Consider the following 14,727-nt stretch of genomic DNA (forward strand, 5'->3'; position numbering starts at 1 on the left):
CATATAATGGGAATCAAACATGCATGTCTTAGGGGGCTTACTACCGGGGCAATCATTCACCAAATGCCCAACCTCACGACACTTGGAGCAATACTTACCATTGCTCTTGACAAAACGAGTGGCACGGTGAGAAGGTTTCTTACCCTTCTTTGGAATGAATCCAAGTCTCTCCTTGTTAAGGATGCACCGTTGCTCACTCAAAATCTTGTTAAGAGTGTTCTTACCCTTGAAGCACCTCTCCAAACTCTTGTTGAGCTTAGCCACTTGCTCCTTAAGCTTATTGTTCTCAACAACAAGTGAGGCATCACAAATAGAAACACAAGGGCTAGAGCCAGAGCTAGGCATATCCACAAGATCATTAAAAGAGGTAGAAATGCTAGATGATGCAACATGAGCAATATGGCAAGTAGCACTATCATCAAGCAAATCACAAGATATGCCAACATCAATGAGAGCTCTATGTTAAGTAGTGGAAAGGAGGTTGTCATGAGCTTCCTTAAGCTTCTCATGAGAAATGGTGAGTCTCTCATGAGAAGTCTTTAGCTCCTCATACAAGACCTCCAAAGAAGCATGATCCTTCTTTAGATCCTTGAACTTGACAATCTCCTTCTCACTATAAGCATAGAGCTCCTCAAACATACTCACAAGCTCATCATAGGAAACATCATCACAATCATCATCACTCCCACCATCACTAAGAGATATTACCTTAGAGGAGCCCTTTGCCATGAGACAAAGTGGAGCAAAGAGTGATGGAGCCTCCTTGATGGCAACAACGGCCATCTTCTTCTTCTTGGAGCTTGCATCATCACCACCTTCTTCCTCGGACCCGGATGAGGTGGAGCTCTCCTCATTTGAGTCTCATTCCCCGATGAAGGCCTCAATCTTCTTGCCTTCCTTCTTGAGCTTCTTCCTGAGCTTGTAGCCTCCACTTTTCTTCTTGGATGACTTGTCTTCATCATCATCCTTGGAAGTGCACTTGGAAGCAAAGTGTCCTTTCTCACCACACTCAAAGCACCTCAAGTTGGAGAGAGTCTTCTTGGGTCTTCTATTTCTTCTCCTATTGGAGTTAGAGCCTCTTCCTCTCTCCTTTCTCCTTCCCAAGAGATCATTGAACCTTCTAGCAAGAAGGGCAATCTCTTCCTCCAAGTCCTCATTGGCTTCATTTACCTTGCCCTTGCCCTTGTCTTCAACTTCGGCTTGGAGAGCAATGCACTTCTTGGAAGGTGAGGCTTCCTTCATCTCCTCCTTCTTCAACTTGTACATGTCATTGGTGTTGATCTTCCCCAAGAGGCTTGCGAGTGTCATCCTTGACATGTCGGAGTTGATGAGCATGGTGACAAGGGTCTCATACTTCTCCGGTAGAGGTCTAAGCATCTTTTGGGCAACCTCAAGATCGATGTAGTTTGCCCCAAGCCCCTTGAGATCATTCACAATGACATTGAGCCTCCCATACATGTCATTTACACTCTCATGAGGCAACATGGAGAATGTCTCATATTGGATCTTTAGGAAATGAAGCTTGGCATCCTTGTACTCGCTTGTGCCCTCATGGATCTCCGCCAACTTGTTCCAAATCTCATATGCGGTCTTAAGGTTGCTCACTCTATCGAACTCCTCTTGGCTCAAAGAGTTGAACAAAGCATTCATAGCTTGGGCATTGAGTTGGAGGTTGTGGTGATCAATCTCCGTCAAGGGCGTGTCGGTGATAGTAAAGCCTACATCCACAATACTCCAAATATGGAAACTCATAGCTTTGAGGTGAGTAGACATTTTAATTTTCCAAGTGGAGTAGTTTGTGCCATTAAACATGGGAGCCTTCCCTACATGGTTCACCTCGTTCGACATCTTCTCTCTAGGCGGTAAAGCCCAATCAAGAGAGACCAAGCTCTGATACCACTTGTAGGATCGAGATGTCGACTAGAGGGGGGTGAATAGGCGATTTAAAACTAAATGACACCTAATCAAAACTAACCTAAGTTACTAGGCTTGGTGAGGGTCAACTCTAACTAAGAAACTAAGTTATGTTTTGCAAACCTAGGGTGATAGTAGCTCAATTATATCTTTAGGGATGTAAGTCACACTCCTATGTCAATGTTTAGCAATCCTAGGGTGATATGATCTCAAGTATGTCTCTAGAAATGTAAATTGCACAAATGTAAATGCGACAATCAAATGAGACAAGGAGACAAGAGATTTTTCACTGAGGTTCAGAAACTCGCCGGTTTCCTACTCCCCGTCGAGGCGAGCCCAACTCCACCTCTCAACCACGAAGCCACTGCACGCCCCCTTCGTCAAGGGGTGGGCAAGGCGGGAGCCGGCCCACGGAGAGGACTACCCAAGCCTCGATCACTAGGATAGTTCTTCCTTCACTCCGAAGGTGGTGAACTCCAAACCACTCACAAACCGGCGCCGAGCCTCCTCCACAATCTTCTCGGAGAAGTCACCGGGCAACTCCTCCACAAGCCGTCTAGGAGGCGGCTAACAAGCAATGACCCGGCGTGGAGATGATCAATCAAGTGCCACACTAGCTCTACAAATGGAAGCAATGCACTTGACTCTTGGCTAATCAACACTCTTAACACACTAGATGGATGAACACAATGCTCAAGTGGGTGTGAGAGAGGTACAAGGGGTGTATGCAATTGAATTGGGTGCCAAGAGAGCCCCCTTGCAGCTGGAGGGGGAGTATTTATACTCCCACCAACCAAAACTAGCCATTGGGGGCGAAATCCCCCAACTTTGTGCTCTGCCGGTCTGATCGGAGGTATGTGGGTGGTCAGACCGTGCTACTCTGCAACGGCTAGAAAACTAGCCGTTGTAGTGTTGTCAGAGGGCCCCATCGGCCTGGCCGGTCAGACCAAAATTGATTGGCCAGTCAGACCAGCCTCGGCTCGGTCAGACCGGCCTCGGCTCGGTCTGACCGAATACGGCTCCGTCGGCTCTGTATCGACCATCCCGAGCAGCACCATCCCGGCCTCCAGGGGGCCGGTCTGATGGCGCATGTGCCGCCGGTCAGACTGCTGTTGTGAGGCCGGTCTGACCGCCCCTGGTCAGGCTGAGCCCAGTGAAAGTAAAGGTGATTGTGTGTGTGTGATGAAAATGTGAGCACAAGTGAAAATGCAATGACCTAATGTGGCAATTTAATCATTTCTTTGCTAGGTCATACCCCCCTTGATAGTACGGCGAAACTAACAAAGAAACTCGCAAATTTGATCGCCCTTCACCTCGATCAATTTTAAAATTAAAACACTAGTTTTACCGTTTTCTTTTCTTCGCTTCGCGCCATCAAATTTTAATCCATCGATAGTCATCCATGCGCACACATGACGTGGACCTAACTTAAAATATATCTCAATAGCAACGGTTAGTCCACAATTAGTGCTTGTCATGAATTCCCAAAATTAACAACGGGGGCCTAGATGCTTCACCGCCGCCCTCCGCCGGGCGCGGCCCCGCCGCGCGCAGCGTCGCCGCCCGCCGGCCCGCCGGATGGGAAGGGGAGGAGGGGAAGGAGGAAGGGGAGAAGGGGGAGGAGAGGAGGAAGGGGAGGAGTTTGAGGAGAGGGGATGAGGAAGAGAGTTAGAGATGATAGATCCGATGAGAGGGTGTGAGATTCGATCTTTCTAAGTTGTAACTGTGGAGGACCAACTGGGTCTAAAGTGGTGATCTTTAGTCTCGGTTATTAACACCAACCGAGACTAAAGATCCTCGGCCCCCTGACATACATCTGACAAGGGATGAACCGTGTCGGTGATATGGGACCGGGAGTATTGCGCCCGGAGGCTTGAGGCAGATGGAATCGCCCACGTGGCTTGGCACCTTCGGGGACGTCGGGCCCGAGGGTGAGGTGTCCACCCTCCTCCTGATTTCCCCGAGGGGGGGTCGGGTGGCTCCTGCCCCGACCCTGAGGGCCGAGGTGCCCCGACCCCCTGTGGGGTTTGCACTATGTACATAGGTTGGGTGAACACGGTAGGGCTCACCTAACCGCATTTATTGCGGTCTGGTCAAGCGTGTCACGTTGCATGCAGCGCAATGCAGCGCGCTCTTTTATCCGGTCTGTGACCAGTCACAGACCGGTCGGATCAACGGTTAGGTGGCGACTGGTGGTCTGACGCACGCCTCGCCCCGTCCCGTCAAGACGAGAGCCTTTAGGCACACGTCTCCAGCCGGAGCTAGCGTGTTACCTCTTAGAGATGGCACGTTAGCCCTGGTTAGATGAATACCAGGCTTCATCCCAACCATTACAGGCAAGATGCTACAAAAAGAAGGGTGATCATGCAGATCGCTGAACTGACGCATAGAGGACAAGAATGACCGATCTGTGACCGGTCTGACACTGGTCGCGTCAGCAACAGACAGCCACGATCCCACGTTGCGCCTGTCTCCGCCGGGAGTGGAGGTAGGTGTGGGCTGTCCCATCGAAATGTCATTCGGACGGCAACCATACCAATCTCCGTCCATAAAGAGAAGAAAAGTCCAGTTTGGAAAGGAAAGGGTACATGTGGTATCCCCTTAAGATATAAAAGGAGGACCATGCCCACAAAGAGAGGGGGCTGGATTTTCCCGGGAGAGGAGAGGGCTGGTTGATTTTTTGTAACTTGCTCTTACACAGATCCACCAAAAACACAGGAGTAGGGTATTACGCTTCCCAGCGGCCCGAACCTGTATACATCGTCCGTGTCTCGCGTTTCTTCCTGGCACGCGATCTTTCCACACACAGAGAGAGCTTGAGATCTCACCCTAAGCCCCCGGCCGAACTGGCAAAGGGGGGCCTGCGCGGTCTCCCGGTGAGGAGCCCCGAGCTCCGTCATCTGGCGCGCCAGGTAGGGGGCTCAGCGTGTGTTTTCTGAGCTCTCATACTCTTCCGTGTGGGCCAAGTTTCCCTTGTTCAGCCTAATGGCCGAGCAAGCAAAGGCGCACGACCTCTCTCCGAGTGTGAGCGGCGACGACGGGGAGCCAAACCCGCGCCATCGAGCTCGTACTCCCCCACCTCCTCCGCGCCAAAGTCCCAAGCGGGGGGAGGCGCTCGAGAGAGTCGAAAAATCCGCAGCATCGCCAGTCGCGGGTGGTGCAGGAGAACGGCGAGATGGGGAGCGTCGCCTCCTCGTCTACGGCGACGGCAGCACGCCTCAGGGCGCGCTTCAGGCTGTTGGCGCGCTCCTACGTCACCCGCCTGTCGTCCCTGACCCGGAGTCTCCAGCCCAGCGATGGCTGGACGACGTGGCCAACTTGGTCATGACGGCACAGCAGCGCCTGGGTGCTGGTGGACGGTCCGCCACTACCAGGACCTCCGGCGCCGCCACCACCGGCTCTGTGTCATCAAGGCGGAGGGCGCGGCGAGCGGCGGCTGCTGCACGCCATTCGGCTATCACTCCCTCGTCGGCGCCTCCGACTCGGGAGGACCAGCATGAAGAGCCGGATGCCCGCCTCGACATTGAATGCCGACGTAGTGATCGGCGTGCTCCCCGCGCAACGGAGGGTGCCTCTTCGTCCAGGGTGTCACCTCGACATGGACGTGAGGATCAGCCCTCCGTGCCCCCGGTTGGTGGTGTTGGCTGTAGAGCCTTTGTGGCGAGTCTTCGGAATGTCCGTTGGCCCCCAAGGTTCCGGCCCACCATCACCGAGAAGTATGATGGGAGCGTCAACCCCACCGAGTTTCTCCAGGTCTATACGACCGGGATCGAGGCCGCTGGGGGAGACGACAGGGTCATGGCGAATTTCTTTCCCATGGCCCTGAAGGGACAGGCGCGGGGTTGGCTAATGAACCTGCCACCCGCGTCGGTCCACTCCTGGGAGGATCTGTGCCAGCAGTTCACCATGAACTTTCAAGGCACCTATCCACGCCCAGGTGAAGAAGCGGACTTACACGCAGTACAGCGAGGGGATGATGAATCCCTTCGCTCGTACATTCAGCGTTTCTGCCAAGTCCGCAATACTATACCTTGCATCCCTGCACACGCGGTGATCTACGCGTTCAGGGGGGGTGTGCGGCACAACCGCATGCTCGAAAAGATTGCCTCCAAAGAGCCCCAGACTACCGCAGAGCTTTTTCAGCTCGCGGACCGAGTGGCTCGTAAGGAGGAGGCCTGGACCTGGAACCCCTCCGGTTTCGGTGTGGCAGCTTCGGCCGCCCCCGGATCCGCCGCTCAGACAGGGCGGCGTGACAGGAGGAGGAAGAAAAGGTCGGTCCATTCCGGCGACGAGGGTCACGTCCTCGCCGTCGAGGGCGCTCCGCGGGCCACCCGAAAGGGGAGGCCTGCGAGCGACAAAAAGAAAGAGGCTGGTACTCCCAGCAGGGAGCGCCCAGCCAGCAAGTGGTGCTCCGTCCACAACACCTCCCTCCACGATCTCGCGGACTGTCGCGCAGTCAAAAACTTGGCTGAGCGAACGAGGAAGTGGGAGGAGGACAGGAGGCAGGAACGCCGTGAGGGCAAGTCCGCGGCAGTTCCCTCCGGTAAACGGCGAAGTGAGGCCAGACAGAAGGCCCCCGCCGTTGACATCGATGACGGTGATGATGACCTAGGTTTCCAAGAACCTGGGGCCACCATTGCCACTGTCGACGGGGGAGCGTGTGCTCACGTTTCTCGCCGGAGTTTCAAGGCCATGAGGCGAGAGCTTCTCGCCGCGGCCCCTACTCATGAGGCGACGCGTCGGGCGCGGTGGTCGGAGGTGGCCCTCACCTTTGACCAGACCGACCACCCACCGTGCGTTGCCCGGGGAGGGCAGATTGCGATGGTGGTTTCCCCCACCATCTGCAATGTGAAGTTGGGGCGTGTCCTCATAGATGGAGGAGCGGCTCTCAACATCATTTCCCCCGCGGCCTTTGATGCTATCAAGGCCCCGGGGATGGTGCTCCAGCCGTCTCAACCGATCATTGGTGTGACGCCGGGGCACACATGGCCGTTAGGTCACATCGACCTACCGGTCACCTTTGGTGGATCAGCCAACTTCCGCACGGAGCGGGTGAACTTCGATGTGGCGGACCTCAGTCTGCCCTACAACGCGGTCCTGGGGAGGCCCGCGTTGGTGAAGTTTATGGCGGCGGTCCACTACGCCTACCTCCAGATGAAGATGCCGGGCCCTGGTGGCCCCATCTCTGTCCGTGGCGACCTTAAAGTCGCGCTCGCTTGCATGGAGCAGCGCGCGGACCACCTCGCTGCTGCGACCAAGCCCGAGGGTGGTGACGAGAGGCTTGGCACCTCCGCCCCCACCGCCCCGAGGCAGCGGATTGCCACATGCGACGAGGTCCCGGTCAAGGAGGTTGCCTTGGGCGACGGCCCATCCAAGACCACACGGATCGGTGGTCTTCTGGATGGCAAATAGGAAGACGCGCTCGTCTCCTTCCTGCGGGCAAACGCTGACGTCTTCGCATGGAGACCAGCGGACATGCCCGGGGTCCCCAGGGAGGTGATTGAGCACCGTCTCGCCGTGCGGCCGGGCGCAAGGCCGGTCCGGCAGAAAGTGCGGCGGCAGGCCCCGGAACGTCAAGCCTTCATCCGCGAGGAGGTGGCGAGACTTCTGGAGGCCGGATTCATCCGTGAAGTCATCCATCCGCGAACGGCAAGCTTCGGATGTGCATCGACTACACCGACCTTAACAAGGCATGTCCTAAGGATCCTTACCCCCTGCCTCGCATAGATCAGATCGTCGACTCCACTGCGGGGTGCGACCTTTTGTGTTTTCTAGATGCATACTCTGGTTACCATCAGATTCGCATGGCTAGGGAGGATGAGGAGAAAACTGCGTTCATTACCCCCGTAGGAACCTATTGTTATACATCAATGCCCTTCGGGTTAAAGAATGCAGGTCCTACTTTTCAACGAACTACTCGAATTTCTTTGGGTAGCCAAATAGGACGTAATGTTGAGGCTTATGTCGATGACTTGGTTGTAAAAACGCGCAACCAAGAAACTTTACTTTCAGATCTAGCGGAAACTTTTGAGAACCTCCGCTCCGCCCGCATAAAGTTGAACCCCGATAAGTGTGTGTTTGGTGTACCTGCGGGCAAGCTTCTCGGGTTCTTGGTCTCTGCCCGAGGCATTGAGGCCAACCCCGAGAAGATTCGAGCTATCGAGCGGATGCGCCCCCCCAGCAAACTTAGGGATGTGCAATGCGTCACCGGTTGCATGGCCGCCCTAAGTCGTTTCATATCAAGGCTGGGAGAGAAGGCGCTACCCTTGTTTAAGCTCCTCAAGCGCTCGGGGCCGTTTACTTGGACGGAGGAAGCTGAACATGCCCTCACTCAGTTAAAGGCATATCTCAGCTCTCCCCCGGTTCTAGTCGCCCCGGAGCCAAATGAGCCCCTGCTACTTTACTTAGCGGCGACCCCCCAAGTAGTTAGTGCAGCGTTGGTTGTGGAGCGCGATGAAGACAATCCTCATTTCGTGCACCCCCATTCTGTGCTAACTTGGCCCGGGAGCGAGCGGGGAGGAGAAGCCCCCGAGTCGGACGGTGGCCTACGGCCCCTGACGACCGGAGTCGGCCCTCTGCCCGCTTGTCAGACGGTGCTAGGTGCCCCCGACCCTCAGGAGGGCCCCAAGGCCACTGCGGGAAGGCCGCACTTAACGCCCTCTGACCCCGAGGCTAACCCTGTGCTGACTCGACCCGGGAAAGAGCAGGGAGAAGAGGCCCCCGAGTCGAACGGAGGCCAGAGGCCCCTGACGACCGGAGTTGGCCCTTTGCCCGCTTGTCCGACGATGCCAGGAGCCCCCGACCCCCAGGACGGCCCCGAGGCCACTGAGGGAAGGCCGCCCCTTTCATCCTCCGACCCCGAGGTCATCGGCACAGAAGACAAGTGCGCCCCGAAAGGCCACTTGAACGAAGAACGCCCCGGGGATACGGCCCCTAGCAGAGGGGATCGGCCCCACCGAAAGGTGCAGTGGCCTGTCTACTTTGTTAGTGAGGCCCTCCGGGACGCTAAGACCCGATACCCTCAGGCCCAGAAGATGCTTTACGCTATTCTGATGGCCTCGAGGAAACTGCGCCATTATTTTCAGGCACATAGGGTCACTGTGGTTACGTCTTACCCCCTCGGTCAAATCTTGCATAATCGAGAGGGTACAGGACGGGTGGTAAAATGGGCAATCGAGCTTTCCGAATTCGATCTGCACTTTGAACCACGCCACGCTATCAAGAGCCAGGCCCTCGCCGATTTTGTGGCAGAGTGGACCCCGGCTCCAGAGACCGTCTCAATCCCCGAGGCCAGCACGAACCCCTCGCAGCTGCCTCACACCACCCACTGGGTGATGCAGTTCGATGGTTCTCTGTCCCTCCAGGGTGCCGGTGCGGGGGTCACGTTGACCTCCCCGACAGGAGACGTCCTTAGATATCTGGTCCGCCTTGACTTTCGAGCGACCAATAATATGGCAGAGTATGAGGGACTCCTTGCCGGACTCAGGGTGGCAGCCGGACTGGGGATCCGCCGTCTCCTGGTGTTAGGCGATTCCCAGCTGGTCGTTAACCAGGTCTGTAAGGAGTACCGGTGCTCTGACCCGCAAATGGACGCCTATGTACGCCAAGTGCGGCGTATGGAGCGCCATTTTGACGGAATAGAGCTTCGGCATGTGCCCAGACGGGATAACATGATAGCCGACGAACTCTCACGGCTCGCGTCCTCGCGAGCCCAGACCCCACCAGGCGCCTTTGAAGAAAGGCTTACCCGGCCGTCGGCGCGACCCGACCCCTTAGGGGAGACGGATGCGCCTGACCGACCCCCGAGGCCCGTCGGAGTCCAGGCCTCGGGACCCGAAGGGAGCGCTCCAAGCTCCCTTAGATTGATCGCTTGGATCTCTGAGATCCAAACATACCTCACAGATAAGACTCTACCTGAGGACCGCGAAGGGAGTGAACGCGTACAACGCATTTCCAAACGCTATGTGCTGGTAGAAGGGACCCTCTATCGGCGCGCGGCTAACGGAATCCTCCTGAAGTGCATTCCTCAGGAACAAGGCGTTGAGCTTCTTGCTGACATCCATGAGGGCGAGTGCGGAGCCCATTCCGCCTCGCGCACCCAGGTTGGCAAGGCCTTTCGTCAAGGATTTTATTGGCCGACAGCTCTCAATGATGCAGTCGATCTGGTCCGGCGATGCAGAGCGTGTCAGTTCCACGCCAAGCAAATCCATCAGCCGGCCCAGGCCCTGCAGATCATACCACTGTCATGGCCATTTGCTGTCTGGGGGCTTGATATCCTGGGACCGATCAAACGGGCCCCGGGCGGGTTTGAGTATCTGTATGTTGCGATCGACAAGTTCACTAAGTGGCCCGAGGCTTATCCGGTTGTCAAGATCGATAAGCACTCTGCTCTTAAATTCATTAAGGGCATCACGGCCCGTTTTGGAGTGCCTAACCGTATTATTACGGATAATGGCACCCAATTCACTAGTGAACTCTTCGGCGACTACTGCGAAGACATGGGCATCAAGCTCTGCTTCGCCTCACCTGCCCACCCCAGAAGCAATGGCCAAGTGGAGCGCGCCAATGCAGAAATCCTCAAAGGCCTTAAAACCAAGACCTTCAATATTCTCAAGAAGCACGGCGATTCATGGATCGAGGAGTTGCCAGCGGTGCTCTGGGCAAACCGAACCACACCAAGCCGAGCGACCGGGGAAACGCCTTTCTTCCTCGTCTACGGCGCAGAAGCGGTTCTCCCATCCGAGCTCACCCTGAGGTCTCCTCGGGCCACCATGTACTGCGAGGCTGATCAAGATCAGCTTCGTAGAGATGACCTCGACTACTTGGAAGAGCGAAGGCGGCGCGCGGCCCTCCGAGCCGCGCGCTACCATCAGCGCCACGTCCGGGCCCGATCACTCTGCGTCGACGACCTCGTCCTACGCCGCGTCCAAACGCGTGCTGGACTGAGCAAGCTCTCACCAATGTGGGAGGGTCCGTATCGAGTGATCGGCGTCCCCCGGCCGGGCTCCGTACGGCTGGCCACGGGCGACGGCACTGAGCTGCCGAACCCGTGGAACATCGAACACCTTCGTCGCTTCTACCCCTGAGGGGGGGGTCGGGTGTCAGGTTTCGGGCTCGGGCTAACCACGCACCTCCCTCGGGTGTGCAGGGTTAGCCGGGGGCTACCACACATGCACAACCTTACTTTTCTTATTTCAGCATTTCAATAAAAGCAGTTTCAATTTCCTAAAGGTTGTGTCTGTGCCGTTTTTCCTTCTAAAGAATCTTAACTTGAAATAAGGTCACTCGTGCTCAACCTTGCCCTCGGGGGCTCGGTTCGGTCAGCTAAAATCGCCAAGCGGGGCCCAGAACCGAGCCGTGCCCCGGGGCGTGGTGAACTCCGGGGGGGAATCGGCAAAAACCCACAATCGGGTCACCCATAACCCTCGGTCACCATGTTCCCGGCCTGGCCAGTCTCGACATGTGGATCTCCCCAGGCACTAGCCCCGACCCGAGCCATTTGAGGATCGGGACTTGAGCACGAGCCCTTAAATCAAGCTAAAATGCAAAAGGACCACGGCACAAATCATCCTCAACTCATATGCATAACAAAACAAAGTTAACATAGAAATTTTTCATCATTTTTGATTGCAGATTAAGTTGATCTATACAAAAAGAAGAAAGAAAAAGAAAAAATTGGAGATTGGCGGGGGCCTGGGGGCTCATTCCAATGCGCCCGGGTCGCTGGCCTCGTCGCCACCGTCGTCCTCGCCGCTGGCGTCGCCCTCCTCGTCGGAGCTGGGGGCGAACGCGAGCCGAGGGGCCGACCCCTCGAAGCTTTGGACGATGTGGTTGGCGGCATCCCGGACCCACGCGCGCGCATCGTCCTCGGTCCCGGGAGGGAACTCCTCCAGCGCCATCCATGGGGAGAAGCCGGGGTCCCTGACCTGGTAACTCGCTAACACGAGTTCCACCGCTCCTTGGGCGAGGTCCCTCGAGGATGACTTGATGGTCTTCTCGAGCTCCTCGGGGAGTTGTTGGACAGCCCAGGCCATCCTCCTAAGGTGCGGGGCGAGGCCTTCCAGATTGGTGGAGCGCGAAATTGTCTGGCCTTTCCAGAGGCCCGCTTCCCGACCGGCGCGATCCAGCCGGGAGACTGCATCCCAAAGCATGCCGGGCCCTATCTCACCCGACAAGCGGAGGGCCTCGGCTTCCCCGGTGGATGAGTCTAGGGCGCGCTGCATGTCCGCGACGTTGTGTTCGGCAGCTGCGAGGCGGGCGACTAAGTCGCTTTCGCCCGTAGCCGCCCCGCCGCTGCGCTTCCTCGCATCCAGCTCCTTTTCTCGCGCCTCGAGGTTAGCAGCCTGCTGCTCCAGCGCGGCTCTCTCGGCGCGGATGCATTCCAGATTGCGGCGCGCCTGCTCCTCCTGCGCTGCCTCGCGGAGGGACAGGCTGTCCGCCAGCCGTTGTGTCGCGGCCTCGGACTCCTCAAGAGCTCGCTCCCGCTCAGCAAGCGCGTCCTCGCGGAGCCGGAGCGCGGACTCCTCTTCGGCGCAGGCGGCCTCGTGCGCCGCCAGCGTCGCCTCCCGGATAGCGGCGGCGGCCTCGCGGTCCGCCAAGCTGGTCTCCACGGCGCCGGCATGATCCTCCAGCGCCATGGCACGGGCTTCAAGGGCCTCTTCGCGCCGCCGGGACGCCGCTTCAGCCTCCGTTGCTCGCTGCTCTCGGGCAGCGGCGGCGTCGAGGACCCCCTGGGCGGCGTCGAGCTTTTTCTTTAGCTCCGCCTCCCAGCTCCCGTGTTGAAGGCGGAGGGAGTCCTGCGCCTCAATCATCGCGGTGGTGGCGACGAGGGCGGCCTCTCGCTCTTCCTCCACCTCTCGGGCGATCTCCGCCAGTGCCGCCTTGCGGGCTTCAAGCTCCGAGATGTGGCGGCGGTGAGCCTTACGGCCCACCTCCACCATGGCGTCCACCGAGCGCCGCCCCTCCTCGACGCGCGCCCATGCGGCCTCGAGCTCCGCTCGTTCCGCTCGCAAGGCCTCCACCTGGGCGCTGAATCCATCTAGCACCTCGGTGTTTGCGGCGGCCAAGGCTTGCAGAAGGGGCTCGGCACTCAGCGGGGTGGCAGAAGACGAGGAGAAGAGCCGCCTTGGAGAAAATGCGACGCGGCTCGGCCCGCCAGAAGACGCACTGAGCTCGGGGATGTCCCCCGGACCCGTTTGGTCCTGGGCGTCGCCCGAGGGAGCGGGCCCAGGCGATGCGCCCGCGGCCTTGTCGCAAGCCGCCCCGGAGGTTGTCGCCTGAGCGTCGCCCGAGGGAGCGGGCCCAGGCGATGCGCCCGCGGCCTTGTCGCAAGCCGCCCCGGAGGTTGTCGCCTGAGCGTCACCCGAGGGAGTGGGCCCGAGCGACGCGCCGGCGGTCTTGTCGTAAACCGCCTCGGAAGACGCCATCGCCTCCGCCTGGCGAGCCCGGGCGGTTTCCTCCCGGGTGACTTCTTCAGCTTGGCGAGCCCGGGCGGCCTCCTCCCGAGCGGTATCCTCCGCCTGCCGAACCCGAGCGGCCTCCCGGGCGGCCTCTTCAGCTTCCCGAAGGCGATCTGCGGCCTCTCGCCGGTCAGATTCTCGCCTCCGTTCCTCTGCGGCCGCCGGATCTTCGGCCTCGGATTGACCGGACTTGGGATGGCGGGAGGGACGCGACGGGACATCGCTGAAGCAGAAGAAAAAACCAGAAGGCAAACAAGATGGGTAAGGTAAAACTTGCTTTTGGGATAGAAGAAAAGACGGTCGCAAAGAGAGCGGGACGAACCTGCGAGGGGGTCGGTTAAATGACCACCTTGGAGGGGAAATTAGGTTTCCCTGGGATGGTTCTGTCTCCCCCATCTTGCGCAGCCGTTTCTTCTTGCGCTCCCCCTCGGGCTGCGATGTTGGCGCGGCCCCCTCCGGGCGCCTGCTGCTGGCACGCGCCGCCCCGCCCCCTCGGGGAGGAGATGGGGGAGGTGTTCCTCCCAGTTTCCTCTTCCCCCGGGCGTCGGTAGGGCGGTTGCTCCCCGAGCCCCCGACGCGGGGCCCAGAAGCACGACCCCCTCCGGGGGTAGATTGATCCCCCCGACGGCTCCCACCTGCGCCGCCATGGCCCTTAGGAGCCTGCTCCTCTGAGGCCCCGACCGCCGTCATAATGGTCAAGATGGAGACGCGATCTGGGTCGCTGCAGAGGGGGAGGATACCGTGGGGGATGAGGGACGCCTCCACGGAGTTGAGATTTAGCACCCGTTGGATCAGTATCTTGAAGTCCTCGGGGGCCCAATCCCATCTGACCCCCTGGTGGGTCCGCATATAGTCTTCGGGCCCGATGTACTCCCAGGCGGCCCGAGCGCGCCGCTGGAGCGGCGCAATCCGACGACGGAGGTAGTCGCCGTACACCATGGCCCCGGTGAGCCCCTGGGATCGCAGGCCCGCGAGGCGATCGAGGACGGCGTCATAGCCATCCCCCAGATCTACCGGCGCCCGCCAGCTGGAGGCCTGCACCGGGGGCTGGCTCGGAAGTCGGAGATGCGCTTCGTCGGCGAGGGGGGTGTAGAACCAGTCGCTCTTCCAGTCATCCCACTTTTTGCGGAGGACGCAGGGGATGTAGCGGTTCAACACCGGCCCCCGCGGCAGGAAGTAGCAGCCGCCGACCACCGACGGCGGCGACACCGACTGCACGGTGAAGAACCACCGGAACAGCCGAAGAGATGGGCGCACCCCAATGAACATCTCGCACAGGTGCGCGAAGATGGCCAAAGTCATCACTGCGTTGGGGGTGAGGTGCGCCATCTGAAGATCGTAGAACTCCAGAACA

General features: G+C 58.4%; 1 protein-coding gene across 1 annotated transcript; it reads right to left on the reverse strand.

The window, feature by feature from the left end:
* Positions 1–861: 861 nt before the first annotated feature.
* On the reverse strand, positions 862–14,312 carry LOC136356693 (uncharacterized). Its single transcript, XM_066310941.1, has 4 exons — positions 14,009–14,312; positions 11,849–12,439; positions 1,171–1,718; positions 862–966 (listed from the first exon to the last, which is right to left on the reverse strand). The coding sequence occupies exons 1-4, from the start codon at positions 14,310–14,312 to the stop codon at positions 862–864; spliced, it is 1,548 nt and encodes a 515-aa protein (XP_066167038.1).
* Between the last annotated feature and the right edge of the window lie 415 nt (positions 14,313–14,727).

The sequence above is a fragment of the Oryza sativa genome, chromosome 5 (assembly GCF_034140825.1).
Source record: "Oryza sativa Japonica Group chromosome 5, ASM3414082v1".
Classification (NCBI taxonomy): Eukaryota; Viridiplantae; Streptophyta; class Magnoliopsida; order Poales; family Poaceae; genus Oryza; species Oryza sativa.